Here is a 22,677-nt window from a genome sequence, read left to right on the forward strand (position 1 = left end):
ACATCTACATAAAAAGTCCTTTTGCTCCGCACTGCACGAATAAAGTCATCTTGTCAAGAACAAGACAATTAAAGGAAGCAGTCTGAAGGAAGAGGAAGGAGCACGTCCTTTCAGCCTTATCAGATCTGTCCTACAGAGAGCAGTGGCCCTTGTAACCACATCCCCTGCACCTCCAGCCGGGTCTGTGCAGCAGCACAAAGCAACGTGTCTCCTTTGGCACTTTGCAATTTTATAGTGGCATGCCAAATAAAATTTATTATTTCTTTGCTGGCTGAAGAACTACTTGTATATTCACATCTCGTAGCAGATACTGCAATCTATGTCGTGGCAAAGAGTTGTCAGTTTGGCGTCAGGGAAGCAGTGAGGCCGTTAGGATGGTCCAGCTTGGAAGTGATTAATTACCCAGAGAGGCTGTGCAGCCTCCAGTCTGGGATGGTTTCAAGACCAGACCTGATGATGCCCTGAGGGACCGGAGCTGATCTCATAGATAACGCTGCTCTGAGCAAAGTGCTGGACTAGAAGCTGCCTCAGGTCCCCTTCAAGATGAATTTTTCTGTGATTCCATAATGAGATACTGGCAGCCACCTACGGAGGGAAGAATGAAGCAGAAGAGCATCCTATCGCTCCGGTTCCCACACAGCAGCCGCCGACCTCCGCAGCCTTTGCTCCTGCAGCTGAAGGGAGACGCTGGCATTGCCGCCACCGACGTGCCGCCTGCTTAAAATACCATCGCAGCTGCACAGGGAGTGCTCATTTATCCCAAAGCTACAATAGCAATCAGTTATTGTGACCACAGGTCTGCCCGTCTAGTTATAGTGGTGCGACAAGCAATTCCAGGATGTTGTCCATTTCTTTTTTAATCCATTACAAATTATTAAGGCCTACTTTGGGCCGGATTAAGATCCAGACTTTGTAGGGAAGGGCCTATGGTGGCTGGATGAATCATTGCTTTGCTTTAGCCACCATCATCACAAAAGGAAGCAATTTTTGATAACCAAATAGACTGACCTTCTCAATCTGATAAATCAGAGCCAAAGTCACCAGCGCTGACAAAAATACACTGTTCCTCTTCAGAGAGCTTAGAAATAAGGAAGAAAGCCCATATGCGGGAAAATTACTTGTGGAATAAAAGCGAGTGACTTCTTACAGAGCTGAGAAATCCTTTTGCACACACTGATCTCCCTCCCGAGTCCGGCCACAGGCGGGTGATGCTCGACGCTCAACCCACCTCTTGCTTGTTCTCCCTGGGAAGCAGCAGAGGTTCCCAGACAGCTCGGAGAAGTGGTCTGCATACCAGACTCTTGTATAACACAGATATTTAAACAGTGTCTGGAAGCAGAGGCAAAAAAAAAAGGAGCCATTTTCTTGATTATGATACCATAATTAATTTCTATCCGTTACTGAAGGCTCTCCCTGAGAAAATATTTTTGAAGCGGCTTATCTGACCCAAACTTTTGATCATTTATTGGTCTTTCTCAGAATACTGGGGAGTGAAATATCAAATATTTAGGACCAAATTGTTCCCTTAGAAACTTGTGTGAGGCATCCCCGACGCACGCAGAGCAGGACACGCAAATCCTATGGTGGAGTTCAGCTAACACCTTCTCCACAAGTACAGCGCAAAGGCAGCTTGCAAGATCTCCAGTAAACTCGGTGACACTTTCTGAGAAGGGTCATTTCTGTTGAAAAGTGAGAGATTTGTTACTGAAAAAATACCTCTGATCTAATGTATGAATATTGAGTGAAAATATTGCAAAGTAATCCACATTTCTTCAGTGGCTGGTTAATTTCTGATTTATGTACTTAGACATTAAGATGACAGACAGCCGCTTTAACTTTAACGAGTTCCATGGAACAGACTTTACCACAAAGTGCCCGTTCAAAGAAGAAGGTGAAAAAGTCATCCCCAGATCACCATGAGCAAACCTAACATAATGCTGGTTGCTGTTTTTTCCTTATCTGAAAGCAGGTGTGCAAATGAATAGAACAATGCAGGCACAAGGCTGCCCTATTCTCTTGCCAGTGTCCAAGGGAGGTTTGTTACTCACAGCTCCTATTGTCTGCTCTCTGCCGGTATTAACTCTTCGCTGCCGCTTTTCTCAGGAAGGTCTCTATAACCAGTTCTCTTATTTAAAGCTTTCATTGACTCATTCCAAAGCTTATTTCAACTTGGTAATTTTGGAGAACAATTTAAAGCGTTACTGAGTATATTCACTGCTAGTTATATTGTTTGTGAAAAAGAAAATAAGAAATCACATTTTTACTACTAGTTTACTATCAGTTTGCCATCTCACTCTCAAGCTGCAGAATTCACAGGAAATTTCTAAAGTGAAGCGGCAGGGTTTGATTAGTTCTGAATTTCCATTTAATTATGGGTCAAGATAAGAGGCAAGATACATCTCCCACATATATTAACAAATGCAGGCATCCAGCTTTGGGAATGCAGAGGGTGAGGACCAGCCTCCTGGTGGCCACCCAGCACCAGCCATCTCCTTGTACAGCACAATTAATAAAGAGAGGAAGCTGATGAGGAAAGGGGGTGACTGGAAGCCTGAGCAAGAGCAATTCTGAATGGAATTTGACGTTGGGTTTAAACAAGTTATTTCTGGGAAAGCAAAAAAAAAAGAAGTTAAGGTTTTCCAGTTATTGTATGTGTCTCTACCACTTCCATTTTTGATAAGTGCTTTAGAAAAACCTGCCTGCGGTCTGCTTTAACTTCTTTTTTCTTGTACCAAATACCTCTTAAACCTTTTGATTAAACAAGCCAGCAGGCAGCGAATCCTTTTCAAGCAGGGACTTATCAGATGCTAGCTGTTCGCTTAATCACGGGAGAGATCCAGTTTTAATTTGGCCATCTTGTTCTACACTGTTAATTAAGTAACATTCTGCTTGTTAGTTGAATCTAATAATTCCATTTGAATGAAGTCACAGTGTCGTGTCAGAACACAGCGCTGGGTTCTCCCAGTAACCGTGCCTGGGTGTGGTAACGTACTTTGTTCTGCTCCCGCAAAGAGAAACCCCACATGGAGATGTGGAAAAGCAATCCAAACCTTTCGGAAAGGCTGGAAAGATGGGTTTAACATGCATCTAACCGTCACTATCGCAAAAGTTCATCAGTTTAACTCCTTGCAGACAAGGAGCCGACTCTCCGAGCAGGAAGTTGTCCGGTGGAACTCCTGACGCAATGCAAACCGAAGCAGTGGCAGCTCAGTTTAATACAAAGCCTCTCGAGTCCACGTTGACAAATTCTTTAACAAGCCCTGTGGTTACAGGGAAGCTGGTTTCAGTCTGAGTCACTCCTGTTCAAACAGTTTACTGGAAATGGAGGGGAGGGGGAATTTTCAGAGAAGTCATGTGATGGCCAGACAAACCACAACCAGTAAAGGTTCAGTGGAGGCAAAACCAGGGCCCAGCAACAGCTGACAGCCAGTGTGCAGATGGCACTGGGGCATCTGCAAAGGGCCCGGCTGCATCGCAGCTCTGCGACCGAGTTAACCCTTTCCAAGTTTGGGTTCTTTCAGAGCCAGGACACGGTTTGGACAGTAAACAAACAGTGGTGGCTGATAGTAACATAGGCAACTAGGAAATATTTTTACATGGAAAGTTGGCTGCAGCAGCGCTGCACAGAAGCAAAGCCTGATGTGTAAATCATTAGTTCTTAAAAATATGCCACTTAATGAATCCAAACACTTCGAGTCATTAAGGATTAGATATACAGCACAGATATCAGGACTTTCTCCTCTTAGCGAGGAGTACCATGATACAGCAAGGGCCCACGCATTACGCACTAAGTACCTTGAGGGAAACTGGCAATTAGAAGCTTCATTTTCACCAGAAACCTCCGTCAGCTTTAACTGTTTCAGCACGACAGCGAAAAGATGAGAATGCTAACCAACCAGCAACCATTAACTGGCACAAGAGTCCCTGCACACGTGTTTGTAGACATGAAACTGTACCCAGCTCCGCTGCACTGTGTTATTACCAAAGTGCTGCCCCAGCACTAAGCGGTGGATTCGCTTCCCCTAATTGAGAGGTTGGTTTGAGCGGCGGCGCTGGAGATGCTGCCCATGGCAAAAAGGTCTGATAAAAACCTCCTCTGCTCTGGAATTCGACTGGAAGAGAGTGAACAGCAACTGAGATACCGTGTCAAACGTTCGCAGTTTTAAAATACTCATGTGTTAAGAAAGCAGATGGCGTTGCTGTGTGGCTCTAGCATGCTGGGCTCTGCATTGTGTGGAGCTCTGAGAAATAAAGAGCCTGGTTTGTAAACCACACTCCTTCTCCGGGGCAAAGTCACTCCATCTGAACAAGAGCAGCCACGAGGCAAGAGAAGCTCTGACGCTCCCTTTATGTAACTGAGACCAACTGGTGTGCACGTACTGAAAGAAGAAGTGGGTGTTCCTTTAAAACGAGGGGCTTTTTCAGCAGAATTGCTCACGGAAAGTACGAGGCAGGCTTAGGCATCGTCTGCAGGCTCATGAGTTCTCTCAAAACCGAGCTCAAGGAGACAGGTCACTTAGATCTGAGATTTATGACTCTTTAAATAGTATTTTACTCCATGTAACTTTGAATGGGGCGCTAAACCTTTACGCTGGTTAATCCTTTTAGGCCCTTTTAAATTGTTTTTCTTTTAAAGCGCCAAGCTAGCAGCGCGTTTCCCCTCATGGATCCTTTAGGCTGGATGTTACACTCGTGGTCTATTCTCACCATAGGAGCTCCTCATCTGTTTCTCAAAATCACCATTGTTTTTGAGAAACGGCAGCGACGAGCTTTCTAAAGGAAACACACGCAGGCAACAACGTCGCGGCATTCGGCTTTGCCTCGTATGCCAGAACGGGAGGGGGAAGCTGTTCTTCCAAATCCAACACACCCATTTTCAGGCCTTTCCAAAAGGCAGGGTGAAGCGAGACCTTTATACAGAAAGAAGGCTCCTGTCACTTAACGTCAAGCATTTGTAGTAGTCTCCAAGGCATACGACACTTGTCACATCCCCCGTGTTCTCTGAACACGGCTTTGGTGAGTGGGAGAAGCTGATGGAGGTAACAAAAATTGCTATTGAGCCGCTTAAAAATAGACATCTTAACTGCTCGTGAATAGCAATTACAGGACAAATAGCGATAAACTATGCTGAAGATCGGGATTTACTCAAGGTCATAGGAACAGGCAGGCCTGTCTCCCACAGACATCGAGCAAAAACACGACCGAAGCCAAAAGCAAAAAGGAAGTCGTATTAGCAAATGGAAAAAACTGAACTGTCAGTTTTATGAGCGCAACACAATTTAATCGGATTGTCAAAGCCTCATGTTAAAAGAGTTTTATAGAAACCAAACCACAAGTGGAGTTTTAAAAGAATTTCTTTTTCCTGGCCATCCATCCGCAAAACAACACGCTTCAGTCCAAATCCAATTGCCAAGAAAAGTACTGGTAAATAACACCCTCGTTTTTCTTAATGAATTACACGAGGCCGTCCGCTCACTGAGGGCAGTGCATACGGCTCGCTATATTTTGGCCTGTCCTAACAAAACGCTCTCTAGCAAAAGTTTTCTTCCCAAGAATCTTACTGTGCGTTCTGGAAACCAGCTCTGGCTGCTCCCACAACTGTACACGCACAGAACTCGCTGGGCGCGTTTCAATAGACACAGAGAGCGTTTCAGCTCTCCAGTCGTGTTTGCAGCTGGCTTCTTTTTTACCACAACTTGGTGTTTGATACAGTTGGGGACTGATTTTGCAAAGAAAGGACTGATGACAAAGAACAAAGCAGATTTTTTTCCCCCTCGCTGCATCTTTAAAGAAATAGAAGAATTTACTATTTGCAATAGCAGAAAAACCCTTTGGAACTTTCTAGTAAGGGGAGGCTCTAAGAAAACACACGGTTTAATGTTAAAATTACTAGATTGCACTCAGTATTTCCAGAAAAACCACTGTCTTTCATGGAAGAGCTTCATCTATTTTTTGAAGCGAAGGAGGAAAAAAAGTAAAGTATATATTTATATGAAGAAAATACCCTGGTGGAACAGTTTAAAGAGAGCAGTTCATGGTAAATAGCATCTGCTGGTTTTTTAATAGCAGTCTCATGACCCGTTTCAAACTTAATGGCAGACAAAACAGGATAAGAAGGGAAAAAACCAGAAGAGAAATTCAGTGGTGAGTAGTTTGAGGAAAAATGAATGTTTCATTTATGCTAAAACACTATCAATAACTTGAGAACAGGATGCAAACTCCTGACCTGAGTGAAAAATTATCTACAATAATATCTGACTGATGTACAGCATCAGTTGTAACTATGCTGCAATACACGCAGCATTTAATCCATCAAGAAAAGAAACTGCAAGAGCAACAAAAAGGGATTCAGAGCAGTTTGGCTGCATTTTTACATCAGGAAAAATATGTTTCCCCGGGCTGATGAATGGGTAACGCGCCGCCCCCGGGGTGCGAGTGACACACAGGCAAATGTCACCTGAAGGGGATGAGCTGACTGAAAATCATCTGCTTTAAATGCAGCTGTAACAACCGTGACCGTGGAACAGCCCCTGCTCTGTCACCACTTTGTGAGCCCATTTTCTCCCTACCTTGATTGTGCTGCCCTTGCAAGCCTAAGTAACTGCAGTATTTGCAGCAAATTCTTTGGCTGCGCTATGGTACGTGCTCGACAAGCTGCGTTCTTGTCCTCCCAGCGCCAGAGGTTTCTCTACCCACTGGAGGATCTTTTTCCACCCCTGGGAAGTCCCTTGTGAACTCACACCAACTGCTTCTTGGCCCATTCCCATTTCATCGGAATGGTTATTTACTCCATCGAGTTGTTCTGGGTTTTATTAATTGTGTTGTTTTGCACTGTTCTTACTTGTGCAGTCTCCGCGTGTTCCAGCATCTCCTCGAATTCCTGGTACTCTTCATCATCAGGTTCAGCACCAGAGAGCCGGGCCGCCCGTGCCATGAAATACGGGGGCAGCTCTCCAATGGCTGTGCCAGCACCCTGGGAAAAGAATAATTCTGACTTATTTTTCGTGTTTATTCTTAAATAGGAAACATGTGATACCCGCAGTCCCACGGACACTTCAAATTATTACAAGTGATGAGACAAACTGCCTGGAGAAGTTTGCTTTTATCCCCCAGCTCAGATTTCTCCCAATTTCAAACATAAAGCTGTTGCTTTGAAACTCCGCTTCCCCCCCCTTCCCTCATCCAGCAAATTCAGCTTCTCTCAGCACGGGACTATCAATCTGCAGGTCAGTGGCTTGTCACTCAGGTCAGCTTGTCACCAAAAGGACGCGACGTGTGGAGCTCTGGGGCTGCGCGGAGCTCCCGGTGCGCCGGGGTGGCCGCTTGTCCTGACTCAGCACCCCCGACATCTACCAACACGTGACGGCCCTTTGCCCCGCACGGCCCTCAAAATAACCCGGGAACTCCTCCCCGGTGCCGTCATGTAGTTTTACTTGTCCAGTCATGAGACTTTGTGCAAGTGTTTATTAGAAAACAGGCTCGAGTTTTACAACAGCTATGAGCAAGGAAATCAAGGGTGATCTCGAGTTCTGTCTCTCCTTTAGATGGAATAAAGAAAGCCAAGAGAAGCTGAGATGAAAGCACAGTTCCCTTCTCACCACAGGAAAATTATCTTTGTTTTCTCAGGACATCAAGTGACTCACTTCAGTCTGTGGGTAAATGCAACGTTAGCTTAACCAAGGAAAGAAAAAGAAGAAAATAAAAGAGAGGCGTCTAAGATTGAACATATGGATAAACAGAGGCTAATGAAACAGGAACTTGGATTAAACTCAGGATGGTTTAAATATAGGACAGGTAACAGCACAATAGTCGGGCACCGCACTGGAAAAGTGCTAAAAACTCGGCTACACGCAGCTGGCTTTTCTCTCCTAGGGTCAGTTGTACCAAATGCTTTTCTATCCCTTTGAAGCAAGGTGAAAGCTTTCCAATTGCCTTTGTTCCTGCTCTATATGCTGCTGCAAGTGAGGAAGAATTCAAGGGAGAACGCCAGCTGCTGTGGATATTCCAAATCAACAGGTTGTGGTTTTAAATACCGCTGCTCTCCGCAGTTACCCCCGCTGCGAAATTCTCAGTTCAAGCATATAAAGTGCGTGGCCTCATCTGTTTATGCCCTTGTTTTCCACAGAAGAAAAATTTAAACGAGTGCAACAAGCTGAACTTCATTAATCTGCCTATTTCTGGCACAGGGGAAGATAAGCCTGAAAACAGTAGCAACAATGCTTCAGAAAAATTAACTTGAGGTTATGTTCTCAGGGTGATGCAAGAACAAAAAGTCACATTGCTGCTCCGGGCTCTGCCAATTTGCTTTGGCTTCGTTTCGTTAACTGAGGAAGAGGTTCACATGCATGTACTGGACATGAACTTGCTTTAAATTGGATAAGTCACATGCTCTTTATTACAAAACATTTCAGAAGTGCAACAAAAATCATATGATTTCATGTCTGCTACAGATGGGTTCGTTAAGTGCACTTAAAAAAAAGCAGCAGCAATTAAGGGATCCAAAGCAGTAACTATTTAACTGCTTTTTTGTAACATTAGCTGTCCGTTTTCACCATTTAACTCCAAATGCCAGTTTTACATGGAGATTCCTTGGACTAACAGCAACTTGGAAAGGCAAATGCTGATCTAAATTCTTTTACACACATTTAGAAAAGGAAAGTGCAAAACGACTCCACTAGAAAGAGTCTTTAAAGCGTTTTGATCCCGGTCAGGACACAGGCCGCCTGTTCTGCTAATCCTGAGCAATTAAACAGTTTTATTCTTTCCCCTTATTTCTTGTAAAAAACAATTAAAAAAAGGGCTGCAGCACATTACAAATGTAGGGCACTATTGAATTCCTCGTCCCCGCGGGACAGAAGGCTGTGAAAACTGGCATACACCTACCAGATTGTTTCCGAGTCCTTCTGCAGGCCAGGACTGGTGGAGCCAATTTTTATAGCGATTGAAAAAAGCATCATTTTCATTTCACCTAATAATTCCTTAGATACAGTGATATTTAATCCTCGTAACGCTCATTATCAGCAAAAAACGGCTATCACTGACATGCAGGGGACTAGTAATGATTTTAATCTCTGGGAAAAAAAAAAAACCTGTACCTGGTTTAAGTTGGCTGGAAGAGCCGCTGGTGTTTTTGTGATCACAATCAAATCCAGATAAATCTCCACACTCAGCCCTTGCGGGATACTTAGTCTGGGCAGCTTTATAGCCAGAGGTCTGCAAAGGCCCCGCTGGGACTGTCCTGCTTTCAGCATTTCACGAGAAAACTTATATTGCTGCCACCCTCCTGCCTCCCTCCCTCCCCTCACGGAGAGTGGCCGGATCTCACTTTGGAGCCTTTCGACACGATTTCACTTTACAAGCCTAAAGGAAATAGACTGTTGGTGCTATGGTACCTACTCCTCGCAGTGCTGTGTGTGCTGCCTTAGGAGCACACGTGTTGGAGATAACTCCCTGAAGGGCAGTTCTAGCCAGGTGGGGATTGGGCTCTTCTCCCAGGCATCAGCAATAGGACAAGGGGCCATGGGCTTCAACTCTGCCAAGGGAAATTTAGTCTGGATATTAGAAAGCAATTCTTTGCAGAGAGAGTGATCAGGCATTGGAATGGCTGCCCAGGGAGGTGCTGGACTCACCATCCCTGGAGGGTTTTAAACTGAGCTTGGACATGGCACTTAGTGCCATGATCTAGTCAACGGACTGGAGTTGGACCAAGGGTTGGACTGGATGATCTCTGAGGTCTTTTCCAACCCAGTCCATTCTGTGTATACAGCCGGTAATCCCTTTTCTTTTGCATCTAGCCAGGGTTCATCTTGGTAAGTTCAGATTTTACATCCAATTAGAAGTTGCTGATTCCATTGAAAAATAAAAAAGCGGGGGGGGGCATTTTATGAGCTTATCCAATTGTACCCAGTTTAGGAATTAAACTTAATATTCTTTACTTCAGTTTAAAAGCAGAAAATTAATTGTTTGCTTGTTTTTAATACGGTTTTGATTTGCCAAAATCAGCCTGCTCACTTTCTAGAAGTCCCCGCTACTCTCCTGTTAAGACGGACATTTGGTTTAAGTGTGACACAATCGAGAATAAGTTTCTTCAACAACTTCCATTAAAAAAAAAAAAAATGAACTGGAATTTCGACAAAAGAAACATACTGGAAGAAGCAGCAACAATTGCCAACTTGATTTGGCTTACAGGAAATTAGCAGGCAATGTTTATGCACTCATGAAACATTCCAAGAAAGCATAACGTTACACTAGAGCCGCTGGTAGCCAGAGGATGCTCCCGGGGGAACCGCCGGTGGAGCCAGAGCTCAGCGAGAAGGTGGATGATGGGGAACGGGGGAGCGAGAAGAAACAAAACGGGGGAAAAAAGAGGAATAGAAACAGTCTCTCTTGGTCCTGTGCCCTTGTCCTTTCCCCGGCCTGAACCGAGAAACACGGCGGAGACCGAACTTGTTCTCCCTCCCGGCTGCTCAGGAGGACACAAGTTTTCAGGGCTTGTAACTCTATTAACTCATTTCTAAACGACTTAATTCTCATCGTAGTTATTTGACATGCTGGAGATTAAGCAATAGATGTTTACCCTGAGCTACACTTCTATTTTGCAACCCTAGAAACGTAGCTGCAAATGCCATTTTTATTACGCTAGTCTCCATTAAACAAACTTGACGGGGGGGGGGACGAGGAAGAAAATTAAAAGATATTTTATATTTATGGTCTTATATGTACTTGTATGTTTAGCTACTCATCGAGCATTCAGGCAATACTCTCTTCTTATTAAAGAGAGTGAAATTTAAGATGTACTTTGCATCTTGAGAGGGCTGTAAGTCCACTTTCCCTGTATTATCTTGACTCTGGGTACTGCTCCACACGACTCAGTCTGTAACATGCGCAACCCAGCTGGAGTTTTTGTAGGAAACACAGCTGCTGAAAACTTAAAGTTGTAGTGAGCAAAGCTGCCTTAATGTATCTTTTTATATCATTAAAAGTAATACAAGGACAGACATCAGATACCGTGTATTTTCAGGATTTCCTCTCTCTACATTTGAATGGGACAACCAAGAATTTAATAATTAAATCATCTGTCAGAACAGGAAGTCAGTAGTAAAATAAGGTTAATTTGGCTGGCAGCTCACAGCAGATGCATCTGTGTAAACTGCAATTCAAAATAATCTACCCGGAATGAAAAAAACATCATAGCTGAGCAAAACCCTCCAAAGATCAAACGTCTATAAAAAGCCGCAGAAGGAAAAGAAGGGAAAAGGAAGTTCCAACCACGGTGTTTCCTAAGACCCCAATTCACTTAAAACAGGAAAAGCAGGTTGGCTTAAGTGAAGTTTGCCATGATGGAAACAGGCCGAGAAACAGAAAGAAAACACAGAAATATGTGCAATATAACACTCTCTTATTTAATCCAGTCCATGGATGCAACCCAGAAAAACAGCTCAGCTACGATATTCGGGCCCGAGTTCTTTGTGTGAGTAACTGCAGCTTCAGTCAACTCCAGGCTCAACATTTTGGAAATTATTCAGTGCTTAATGACACGCAGGGTAAGACCTGACAGCTGCCAGATCATTTGGGACACAGATACACTTGCTGAAACTTACCTTTTACATCAACGGCTTTGAAGCACGCGAGCGCTTTCTGCCAGCATTTAGAAAAGCAGTGCTGCAGCTCATACAAGAGAGCCCAGTATAATATCCTTTTTCTTCTCTTTTAAAGAGAGGTTCTCCTGCCCCTCTGCTCTGCCCTGGGGAGACCACACCTGGAATATTGTGTCCAGCTGTGGCCCCTCAGTTCCAGCAGGACAGGGAACTGCTGGAGAGAGTCCAGCGCAGGGCAACAAAGATGCTGAAGGGAGTGGAGCATCTCCCGTGTGAGGAAAGGCTGAGGGAGCTGGGGCTCTGGAGCTGGACAAGAGGAGACTGAGGGGTGACCTCATTCATGTTTACAGATACATAAAGGGTGAGTGTCAGGAGGATGGAGCCAGGCTCTTCTCGGTGACAACCAATGATAGGACAAGGGGTAATGGGTGCAAACTGGAACACAAGAGGTTCTAGTTAAATTTGATAAGAAACTTCTTCTCATTGAGGGTGGCAGAGCCTGGCCCAGGCTGCCCAGGGGGGTTGTGGAGTCTCCTTCTGTGCAGACATTCCAACCCGCCTGGACACCTTCCTGTGTAACCTCATCTGGGTGTTCCTGCTCCATGGGGGGATTGCACTGGATGAGCTTTGGAGGTCCCTTCCAATCCCTGACATTCTGTGATTCTGAGATTAAAATTAACCAGGGCTAGTACAGAGAAAGTTCACCAGGAAAGCAACTATACATATTGCAGATATACCTGCTGGCGTTGGCCGTGTAAACCATCGTCGTTTTGCTAATTCAGGAACTGTTATGTACTGCTGAACAGAGAAATCAATTAGAACTGCGGAAGGTTTCTAAGAGCTTACCCACATGCAGGCCTCCAGCCGCACTTTGGAGATGATGGCCCAGAGTGAGATGGATCCTCCAGCCGGCTCCTCATCAGGGCAGATAATCTGATCGGGGTAAGGAGGCTCCGGAAAATTCACTGAGTTACATTCATAAGCAGCAAGAGTAACGGATGCTATGTGTGGACCCTGAAAAAAAAAAACAACACAATTTCAAACGCATTTTATTTTCATTATAATAAAAGTTAAAAATTCAACTGCTACATACTCAAAAACCTGAAAGAATTGCCATTATTTTTATACAAAAGAAGTCAGGAGTGGTTCAAACGGTCGATGGCCTGAACACTAAACATTGGAGCTAAAAAATAAATCACTTAGCAAAAGGTCAGGGAAACACTGGTCAGGGAGGGAGGGGGAAAAAAGTACTGAGTAAAACTACGGTCTTTTCATAGAAGTCACAGATTTAAATAAATTTTAAAGTTTACTTTACGTGCGGAACAAATTACACAAAGCTTAACTTCTGCTATTTATTGATAGGTTTTGATGCCATATTGGAAAACATGCTGTCAACAATTTCATTCTATTTTTTTCCTTTAAATGAGTCATGTTTTGTCAGACAAATAAGGGAGCCTGATACTGAAGCTTCATTTAAGGACAATAAGGAGGGGAAGCCGGCAGAGCCCAGCAGGGCCCTTCCCTGCCCAAGGCTTCCAAAGCCCTTTGAAATGCAGGACTCGGGACCCAGAGCATCTGCGGGTTTCATTTCCACATTAAAGGGTGACATTCCAGCTCTCACACAAGACGTGAAGCTCCATGCTTTTTTCACACTGGCTGGGAAGAAGATTTTAGTCGGGTTCACTCACATCAACATTTCCAGTCCCCCTGATGAGACCGGAGCACTAGACCTAAGCAATTGCATTGATAATGTAATTTTTTAAAGGCGGTGAATTAAGAGCATTAAAAAAGAAATCAGTTCTATTTTTCTGTGTGACAGCTGTGACTACTGTTGCTATATGTAAACAACTCACAGTAAAAATCTTCTGGCGTGCAATTGGTGTAAGACAAGCTGCTCTGATAGCAAGGAAATTATTTTATATATTCCTTGTTGCTTTGCAGAAGACTAATTCAAAGCGCTTCGGCATACTTTGGATTAAATGAATACACAGATAGAGCCTCTTGAGGAGATAAATGAGGCACAGTCTCTCTTCGGAAAAAAGGTTCATTGAAGTAAAACTGAAACAGAAGAGATCCAGAAGTTGATACACGAGAGAGATTTTGATGTGGAAAGTAGAACAAGGAACGGATGAATGAACAAGTGACTAATAACTCGTACTATCGACGTCTCTACAGGCCCCAATGGCAACGGACAACTGTTTGGTACTTGCAGCAAGATCATCCCTCTCCCCAGCACCTTCACATCTCAAGAAATAATGTACGTGTATTTTACTCAGACGACAGATGTGAAGAGAGAGTTGAAACTTCCCTAAAACTGTAAAGTACATTTATGGCAAACCCGGGAACCTCTTTGTCCACTGTACTCTGAAAGTGAGGAACTTAATTCCATCCCTGCGTCGCCGTCCCCAGTCTGACAGCACCCTGGGACACACAAGGTCTCCCAAGCCATCTTCCTTAAATCATGGTTTTCACCTGCAGAAATTTGCAATAAAATTATCTTGAAGGGCCAATTTGCATAGAGGAAATCCCCACGTACTTGAGTTGTAAGTGACCATTTCCTACGTCCCCTTGACAGGAAGGGTGAAGCTGTTGCCAAGGCAGCGAGATACGGTGTGCCAATCAAGACGTACGGTTTTTGGTTCCACAAAATTTGGAAGACGCCACACTACAGCGTAACTACGGCCAGCTGCCACGGGACACTGTTAGCTTCAGTTTTATAATAGCAAGAGACAAATTTAGTCGCTACTATAGAGACCACCAACCCCCTCCAAGGTGTCAGGGACAGAACTACCAGCATTTCTGCCCAAACCGCACACAGGGGGTGTGTGAAGACGACCGTGCAATGACAAATACCAACTGGAGGCTGCTGCATGAGCAGCTTCTTTCAAAAGAGTTGCCATCCTTGAAATGGCTTTATGGTCTCCAAACGTTGCCTCCTGTTAAGAGAGCTCTCCCAGTCTCACCAAATGTCTGCAAAAGTGTTACAAGTAGCCAATGGAAAAAGAGGTGTTTCACAAAGAACTGTAAACTGCCGAGCCACCTCAAGACCAGGCCAACTGGGCATAATTCTTCCAGTGCAATGTAAACAATTCTATAATGGAAAAAAGTTGGAGTTATGGAACCCACAGCAGCCACATCTTAACTGGAATAAAAAATAAACCATAAACGGTTCATTGGGAGTGGTGAAGTGTGGAGTATTGGAGCTCGGAGCGAGCCAAAGGGAAGCAGAACCATCCCGTGTCCTCCCAGCTGTGCCACTGCTCCGATAGCCAAGGGCTCCCAGCAAAACATCACCCACATCTGCTTTAGTTCCAGCTCGGCCCCAAAAGCTTCCGCAGAGCTCGGTGCCTTCGCAAAGCCCCAGTTCCCAAGCTCCGCCAGACAAGGGCTGGCTGAACAGGACCGGGGTTGCAATGGGGTGGGGAGGAGGAGGAGTGGGATTGTCGCTGGAGGTTTCATCATAGAGGTGCCATTCTGCTTTATATTTAGCAATAGTGATGGTTTAACCCTGAACGGAATAGGGAACCTACTTTGAATGAGCTTTATGTGCCATCTCTGGAAAATCCCAGTCAATATACACTCAGATATTTTCCTTACACTCCTCCCTTTGCCAGAAGGATTAACTCTCATGCCGTTTTTTAATCCTCTTCACAAATAATAACCTTCTCCACCCTCCTTCTCCTCCTCCTCCGTGTGGGGCTGCAGTAAATACTCAGTGTTTTGTCTCTCCGCAATAGCTCAGATTATTTCAACACTTTAGGAAAACCTCTAATATATCCCATGTTTGACTCCAACTGCTGCTCTGCTTTTGAAAAGGACATTTGCAGAACTGTCGTACCAGACAACAAATACTAAAACCAGCCCATTTAGCAGACGCGCCGCTTGCCAAACCAGAAAGAGTCACTGAAATTCAAGGCATGTAAAATCCTGAACGCCAACTGCCTTTCCCTCGCCCTCTTCCAGTGATTTTTGGGTTTAATTTTGAATTGCAGGAGGCACTAACGAGGGCTAACAGAGAAGAAATTGAGAAACGTTCTGCTGACTCGGGTGAGAAGCATTTGCTCGCCCCTACTGATGACCAGAAGGAGCCTGTGGTGAGGCTGGAATGCGATTTGTTCGAAGTATCTGTACAATTTACAAATCAAACCAGACAAGATCTGCTCATGAAGATCAACTCCACATAAATCAGTTTTTTAGCAACAGTAATTTTGGGGAGTTTGGAAATCCCTTTCTTCACAACCCCGAGGAAGGTTTGTTCAGTGACTGAAGGGACCCCGGTTAGAACAGACACTGCTAATCTTAGAAATAAGTTACTTTAAATGCTGCGTTAGGAAATTTCTAGAAAGTATCATCTTTATCTATAAATCATGCTTAGAAATCCATCGGTGCAAGTAGAAAGAGAGGGCAGGCACATGGAACCAAAAAAAAAAATCAAGAAGTTAAAATCCTTAAGAACATGCTGATATGTATAATACTTACAACAGAATGGTCTTTACCATAAGGAAAAATGACTGTATATCCCATTAAATCTGAATCATATTTTCACATTATTAATCATTCTGTGCACCTAGACTGTGAACACAATTAAGGCTCTAAACAAACTGCATAGCGAGTGTTGGTTTCCCCCATGCCCTTCACAGCACAGCTAAAGCCACACGAGCACAAGAACAACTACGTCTAATTTTAACCTTTTATTTTGGGTCAAAATATAATTTTAGACTGGCTCTAATTTAGCAACATTTCACAAAGAAGTGTGATATGTCTGCCGGCAAGACAAATATTACGCTGAACTCATCGCTGAACTTAATACACTAAAAATGTGTTTTCCTCCATGGATACGCTGCTTTTCATACTGGGTTCACGACTCAGCCCTTCCACAGGGGGGAAACATGTCATGCTATATTTGATTAAGATAAATTGGAAAAACAAAAGCTTGCTTCTCATGGGAAACATCCTGCGAGCATTGCCCCAGGCTGCAACTCATCTCATACTTATCTCTCAAGTCATTGCACCTCTCAAGAAAGTAACACCAAGTTACAGCATCTTCTTTATCTCCAATAGCACTGGACAACTACCCACAAAGAAATCGGCGCTGTGACTAAGAGGGGAAAAGCTGGATCTGGAGGTGACTAGTAAATATGTCAATCTAGTCTGTCTGTCTGCGTTACGAGATTAAGACGTCTCGTGATTTTATATAATGTCTGGTATGCGCTGCTGGCTGTGAAACGGGGCTGAGAGCGAAGAAGGATCCGTACCTAGAGCATCCTCAAGTGACACAAACATCCATCAAGCGGTCAGGGCCAGTTTTAGCAGATCGCCGTGGCATTTCAAGCCACGTATTAATTTTACAATCATGTCTGTTAGCAAGTTTCTATTCCCACTTCAGTCAGACTCGCCCCACAGCGCAGAGCTGATGGAAATTCCAAACGATGAGCCACAAGCTCTGAATATGACTGAACAAGAACCACCGAGGGGGCCAGCACGTGGTAGCACCGCCTGCGTGACGGGGCCACGTTGCTACTTTGAGGAGTAACACGAAGAGCAGATGTTTAGAAAGGCCAAGCTACTTTCTATAGGAGCAAACAGACTCACGTCAGGGAAAGGCACAATTAAAATAATCCAAGTTTATACTCTGGTGCTGACGGAAGACAAAAATAAACTGTAAGCATTCTCTCTTTGCCCTTCCCTAGCCACCCACTTATTATTTCTGAAGAATAAATCACAGCATCTATTCAAATTGACGATTGACTTTAACGTCTCAAATGAGAGATCTTGCACTGTTATCATTATTTCCAGCCTGCTCAAGGAAGCAGTGACATGAAAAGTAACAAGTTCAGGCTGTGCATAAAAAAACAAGAGCAGAAACTCCAAGGGAGCAAAGGAGGAGAAAGCAGAATGTGACACAGACCCAGGGAGGAGGAAGTGGAGCAGATAATGAAAACAAGGCATCAGCATCTACAAGGTAAAGTCCATCAACCTTCAAAAGGAAGCAAAGGGTGCAGCAATCATCTCACTAACTCCTTAGCTCACACAAGTTCAAATCACCACAGCCGGCCAAGACCCTCAGTATAGCTTAAATACTAACATGACATCAACGTTTTGTGGACTTCCGAAAAGTCGAGTTAAGGTGGCTAATCCTGTACAGATGGAGCCGCTTCGCATTAGCTGTTTATTGCCACAGTTCCAGCTTTAGATAAACCATCCAGACTCTGACGTACGGCGCTTCCAGCAGCACTGGAGGCCGTATATGGAGCTCCCAGTCTCCCCAGTTGGGCTGTGACTCACGCGGTCCGGCCGCTCTCGGTGGGGCAAGACGGGAGGTTATTGCTTCCAGCTGTTCCACCACCCTCGCAGCGGGCTGGCGGGACCAGCCGCGGCTGCTCGGCGCTCGCCAGGCTCACACCCAGCAGAACTTACGTTATTAATACCACCGATTGGGACTGGCGTTAACACACCGGGCTGGGGGTCAGGCCGCTGTCCCCAGGCCGGGCTGCAGCAGTCACAGGACTGTTCTTCCACGGAATAATCTGAACCAGAGGTGCTGGTTGTGTTGTCTGCAGGTATCCAACACACATACAACAACACTGGGTGCACTTACGTATCCAAATGAACATTTTTCTCCTTGAAATGATCACTTTTAATCTCAGATTTTTTAAATGCAAGCAAGCCACCAAAAGATTATAGAAACACCCAGGTTACAGAACCGCTCTGGCAGTAGCGTCCAGTTTAATTCATCAGACGCTTGCAGTTCATCAGGATATTAATATAAATGCTCCAATTTCAAGCAGAACAGAGCCCGTGTGAGTTGTAAGAGGAGTTCCCATCAAGAGATGGTCAGCAAAAGTAATTTTTTTGAAGTTATATGTTGACTCAAGTATTCCAGGATGTTCCAGCTCATTGTAAAAAGCTTAGGACAGCTGGAGGAAATACATTTAAAGGCATGAAGGAAACAAAAGAGAGTAAGAGTCACAAACAACCCTCACACAAACAGGATCCATTTCAGCTTCAGAATTAATGTCTGTCTTCTGCACCCACCACGTGTTTTGCTTTCGGCTACCTTACCAAGTCAATAGCAGTAATCTGAGCGCAGATATTAGTCAGAACCGGTTTTTATTTCTTTTTATTTTAGGCTCATGAGCTGGCATGTGAATTGAAGAACAATATGGACTGGGAATGAACAGCTCACTTCACAAAAAGAATAGAGCGCTGGGAAGGGGAGCATTGCCGTGCCCCCCCAGCCGAGGCTGCTCCGCTTGCCTCTTCCTTGCTTTACACACAGAGCCCACAGTTTTCTGGGTTACTCACACTAGTTTTGAACAATCCACGTGGAAAGAGCAAAACTTCTGGAGCTGATAATCGCTATGAGAACGCTCCTGGATTCAAGTCACAAGTAAACAAATGGAGAAAAAAAAGCAAGTTCTATGCATTTCCAAATTATTCTGTTTATTTCATAAAAGTGGAGAAAGCCCTGTTTTGTGAGCTTTTCTTTCCAGAAGCACTTCAGCAATTTTATCACGAGTGTCCTTACAAGCTCAGCTCCTGGAACCAAGCATCTAAAAGGAATTAAGTTTGATTTTTCAAAGCTTTCAGTAGTGCTGGCAGGAACAGTTTGGTGCCGTTCTGTTGTTGGTTGGTTGTTCTGTGGGTTTGTTGTTGCTTTGGCTTTTCTCATTATTTACACCAACTTTTTTTTAATTAATGGGCTCACTATTGCACGAGGTATCTGGATTTTAAATCTTCACATTTTAACCCAAACCAGTTCAGACGGGGCCAAAACGCGACTCATTTCAGCTGGGAACTACCACACTTTCAGAAGGCCACGATGTGACCGCTCCTCAAAGCCAAATCCTGGAACTAATTCAGAACAAGAAGGAGACACGGAACCCTCAAGCCCAGATAAACTCACACTGGCTCTCTAAAGCCAGCGCTGTCAGCAAGGACACTGTCTTTTCAACTCAATTCTGCTTAAATGCAGCTTTCTGTTCTTTTTCATGGCCTGAAATGATTGCTACGGTCTCCTCCACGCTGCTCCAGGACTCCCGGTAGGAATTAAGTGACAAACCCACGTTACGGCTCTGAAAATATTTGAACTCTTGCGCGACTTCCGCACACAAACCGTCCCCATTGTACCTCCCGCTTCCTGTTTGTGCTGGGCCACAACGCGGCCACCGGCAACAACCTTGTCAGCAGTTGCTCCACTTGGCTCCATCAGCAGAGATCCATACTTAGGAAATAAAACACAAAACCCAAATGCAAACAACAGCCAAAGCTCTGCCCTCTGACCTGTAAGGAATTCACTTCCATCCCCCCCCCCCACCGTTAGATTGTAACAGACCGTACACAGAGGGGATATCTATCATCATTTTTTGATAGGCATTCATTCTAAGCTGATTTTGTTTGCCTTGGCCGCATCTTTTGCAATCCGCTTGCCAGAGCTGAACTGAAACCGAATCACGAGGCAGAGCCTTGCGTGAAGATGGCAACGGCGTCGGCGTCCCAGCCCAGCGCTCCATCTAGTGTCCCCTGTCCCATCTCAACCCGCTGCCCACCAGCATCCCATTCAGCTCTGCGGCAAACAGACCTCTCCAAGATGTACAAACACAAGAAATTCCTGACGAGTTACCCTCAGTCATCTTCTTTTGGTAACTAGGTGATTCATGCCATTTATATTTTTAATACACCACCAACAGAAGAGAAAACATCTCGGGACTAAGCAAAAAAAGCAGCTGCGCGCTGCTAAAAACAGTACTTAGAGTCGTTAATCATAATAGTTTTATTTCCTACAGAACCACACCATTATTACTATTTTTAAAGTGTTGTTTTTAAAGAATTGTCAAAAACCTTTAATGGACTTTGGGAAAATAAGCCAGCAGACTTGTTTTGAAAGAGGCAGAATAAAAAGGATTCTTGGAAGAGCAGCCCGCTTCCCTGCTCCTGCCTTGCCGATGTGCTCGGTGCCAATTTACAGCATGAGAACTGTTTCCCAAAAAAAAGCCATGTCACACTTTACATTTACTGCTGGCTACAACTGGGGAAGCAGCATTAAACTAGGAGCCAACATAGCAGACAACGCTCAGACCCTTTGTATTATCAAGAGTTCTTGAGTCACAGAAATAGCAATAAAAAGCCTATTGTCAAACTAGCAAAACTGACCTCTCCCCTCTTAGAGCGAGCGGCAGGAACAACCTGGTGACCAAGAAAATCTAAATCAGATGTGAACTGGCATTAACCAGGGGCAGTAACTTCCCCCCAAACTGAGACCGCTTCAGATTGTAAAATCTGCATCAAGCAAAGCGCTTTCAAGCCGTCCCTTGTCAGCAAACCCCAGGATGTCCCCGGGCACTGGAATCCATGCGGCTCCAAAAAGCAACTGCCCAGAGACGCTCTGAAAAATCCAGACAAACAACAGTTTTCAACACTGGAAAAGCAGCGAACCAGGCCAGGGAAAGCAAAGAGTCCATCATAAACTGCATGTGCTGCAGAACTACCGTGATTTTTGCCCAGCTCACGGGCTGCACTTCTGAACAGTCTGATATGAAGGTATTTGTAGGCTGTAAATGAAAGGCTATATTTACAAAAGATGCACCTGTGTCACAGCTGAAGCAGCTCAGGCGGTGTCTGAACAGGTGCCCACATGCCAGCAATTCCTGCTCCTCAGCCCTTCACGGCACAGACAACACTGCAAGAATCAACAAGAGCCCAGCAGCACATGGGTGGGCCCAAGAGCATTGTTCTCCCAGCATGTAATTGCATTCCCAACAACCTCACTCTACATACACATTTAAAATGAGCAATTAATTAAAAGCAATTTTAAAACACTTACTGAGTCAGTTCTCTATTGCCAGCAAACCTAGGCGCTAAAGCAGAAGAGGATTTACTCTTTTATAGCTTTTAATTTATTTTAAATGCTAGAAGAAGAAGTTTTACCATATGAAGAAATATAATTAAAGTATATGGAACGTGGAAAACAGTTTTATAGTAAAAGATAATATAGTGAGTTTCCTGCTTAAACTGCCATATTTCTACCTTTAGAGGCAACTGCTGCACAACTAACACAGCAAATCAGTTTAAAACTCCTCATTTTGGAACCTGGAGCTCCTAATTGTTTTGTGTCCAGGTGGGTTAAATTCAGAGTATTATTCAGAAATAAGTTACCCCTAAAAGTTGCACCAATCGCCTTCAGTAAACACCCCATGTTCTCCTGCACGCAAGGTGTGGGCTCAAACTGAGGCAATATTTAGGAGCACATTACACATACATATTGCTGGTATATCTGTATTGGCAAGAATATTAACAGGGCAAGTATTTAAAATGGCAACAGGCTGCGGGGCAATGAACTTGTGTTTTTACTCTCCCGCTGCCATCTAGTGGCTAAAAACCAGATATTTCCCCTCGCGTTGGGAAGCAGGCAGAGCCCCCAAGCCCAGAAAGCACAATTGTCCAAAATTCACGGTCCACACTAATCATGAAATCTTGCACAGGAGAAGAGTTTAGAAATGGTGCACAACGTTTCTGATTTACTGGATTTCAGACATGTGTAAAAATTAAGAATAGGAACTGTATGGTAAGCTCTCCAAACCGCTTTGAAGAGAGTATCTAAATACGTGGAATCTTTGGTTAGAGGAAATCTTTAGTTGATTCTCGCTGGTTGATAGCCTAATGAAATATTAAAAAAATGCAGAATATGAAAAACGATCATTTAAACTGTTTCCTACTTGCTGATTTAAACCATGACCAAGTGATTTCTGCAGCAAACCTGTCCCTAAGCTGTTCACAGCATCAACTCTGCAAGTCGGAACCATCTGTACATTCTCAATTCACTGCTAAGTAGTATCCAGTGCCACAGAAAAACGTTCAGACACTCAGTTTTCCTGAGTTTCCACTTCCAATGCTTTAGACTGACAGCAATATTTTTGTCTAGAAGGCTCTGAATGCATCAACTCGTTCCTGCTTAGCAATGGTTTCCTTTCTCCTGCACTTTCTGCCTCCACCGTCCTTAGGAGAGAAGTTACACCAGGAGTAAGTGGGAGCGCTGCAAACGCACAGATGCCATTCCGGCTACCAGGCGCTGCCCTGCTGG

At 44.3% G+C, this 22,677-nt stretch overlaps 1 protein-coding gene across 6 annotated transcripts in view; it reads right to left on the bottom strand.

The window, feature by feature from the left end:
- Window positions 1-22,677, bottom strand: part of VMP1 (vacuole membrane protein 1) — a 58,768-nt gene that overhangs the window by 21,171 nt on the left and 14,920 nt on the right. For 5 of the 6 annotated variants that reach the window (XM_065036287.1, XM_065036289.1, XM_065036288.1 and 2 more), the window contains 2 exons: window positions 12,444-12,611; window positions 6,842-6,973 (listed from right to left, as the gene is read on the bottom strand). In XM_065036287.1, the coding sequence (XP_064892359.1) occupies window positions 6,842-6,973; window positions 12,444-12,611 (300 nt within the window). Of the gene's footprint in view, window positions 1-6,841; window positions 6,974-9,095; window positions 9,267-12,443; window positions 12,612-22,677 lie in introns of those variants that run through there. The other variant, XM_065036293.1, reaches the window with a different exon arrangement.

The sequence above is a fragment of the Columba livia genome, chromosome 20 (genome assembly GCF_036013475.1).
Source record: "Columba livia isolate bColLiv1 breed racing homer chromosome 20, bColLiv1.pat.W.v2, whole genome shotgun sequence".
Classification (NCBI taxonomy): domain Eukaryota; kingdom Metazoa; phylum Chordata; class Aves; order Columbiformes; family Columbidae; genus Columba; species Columba livia.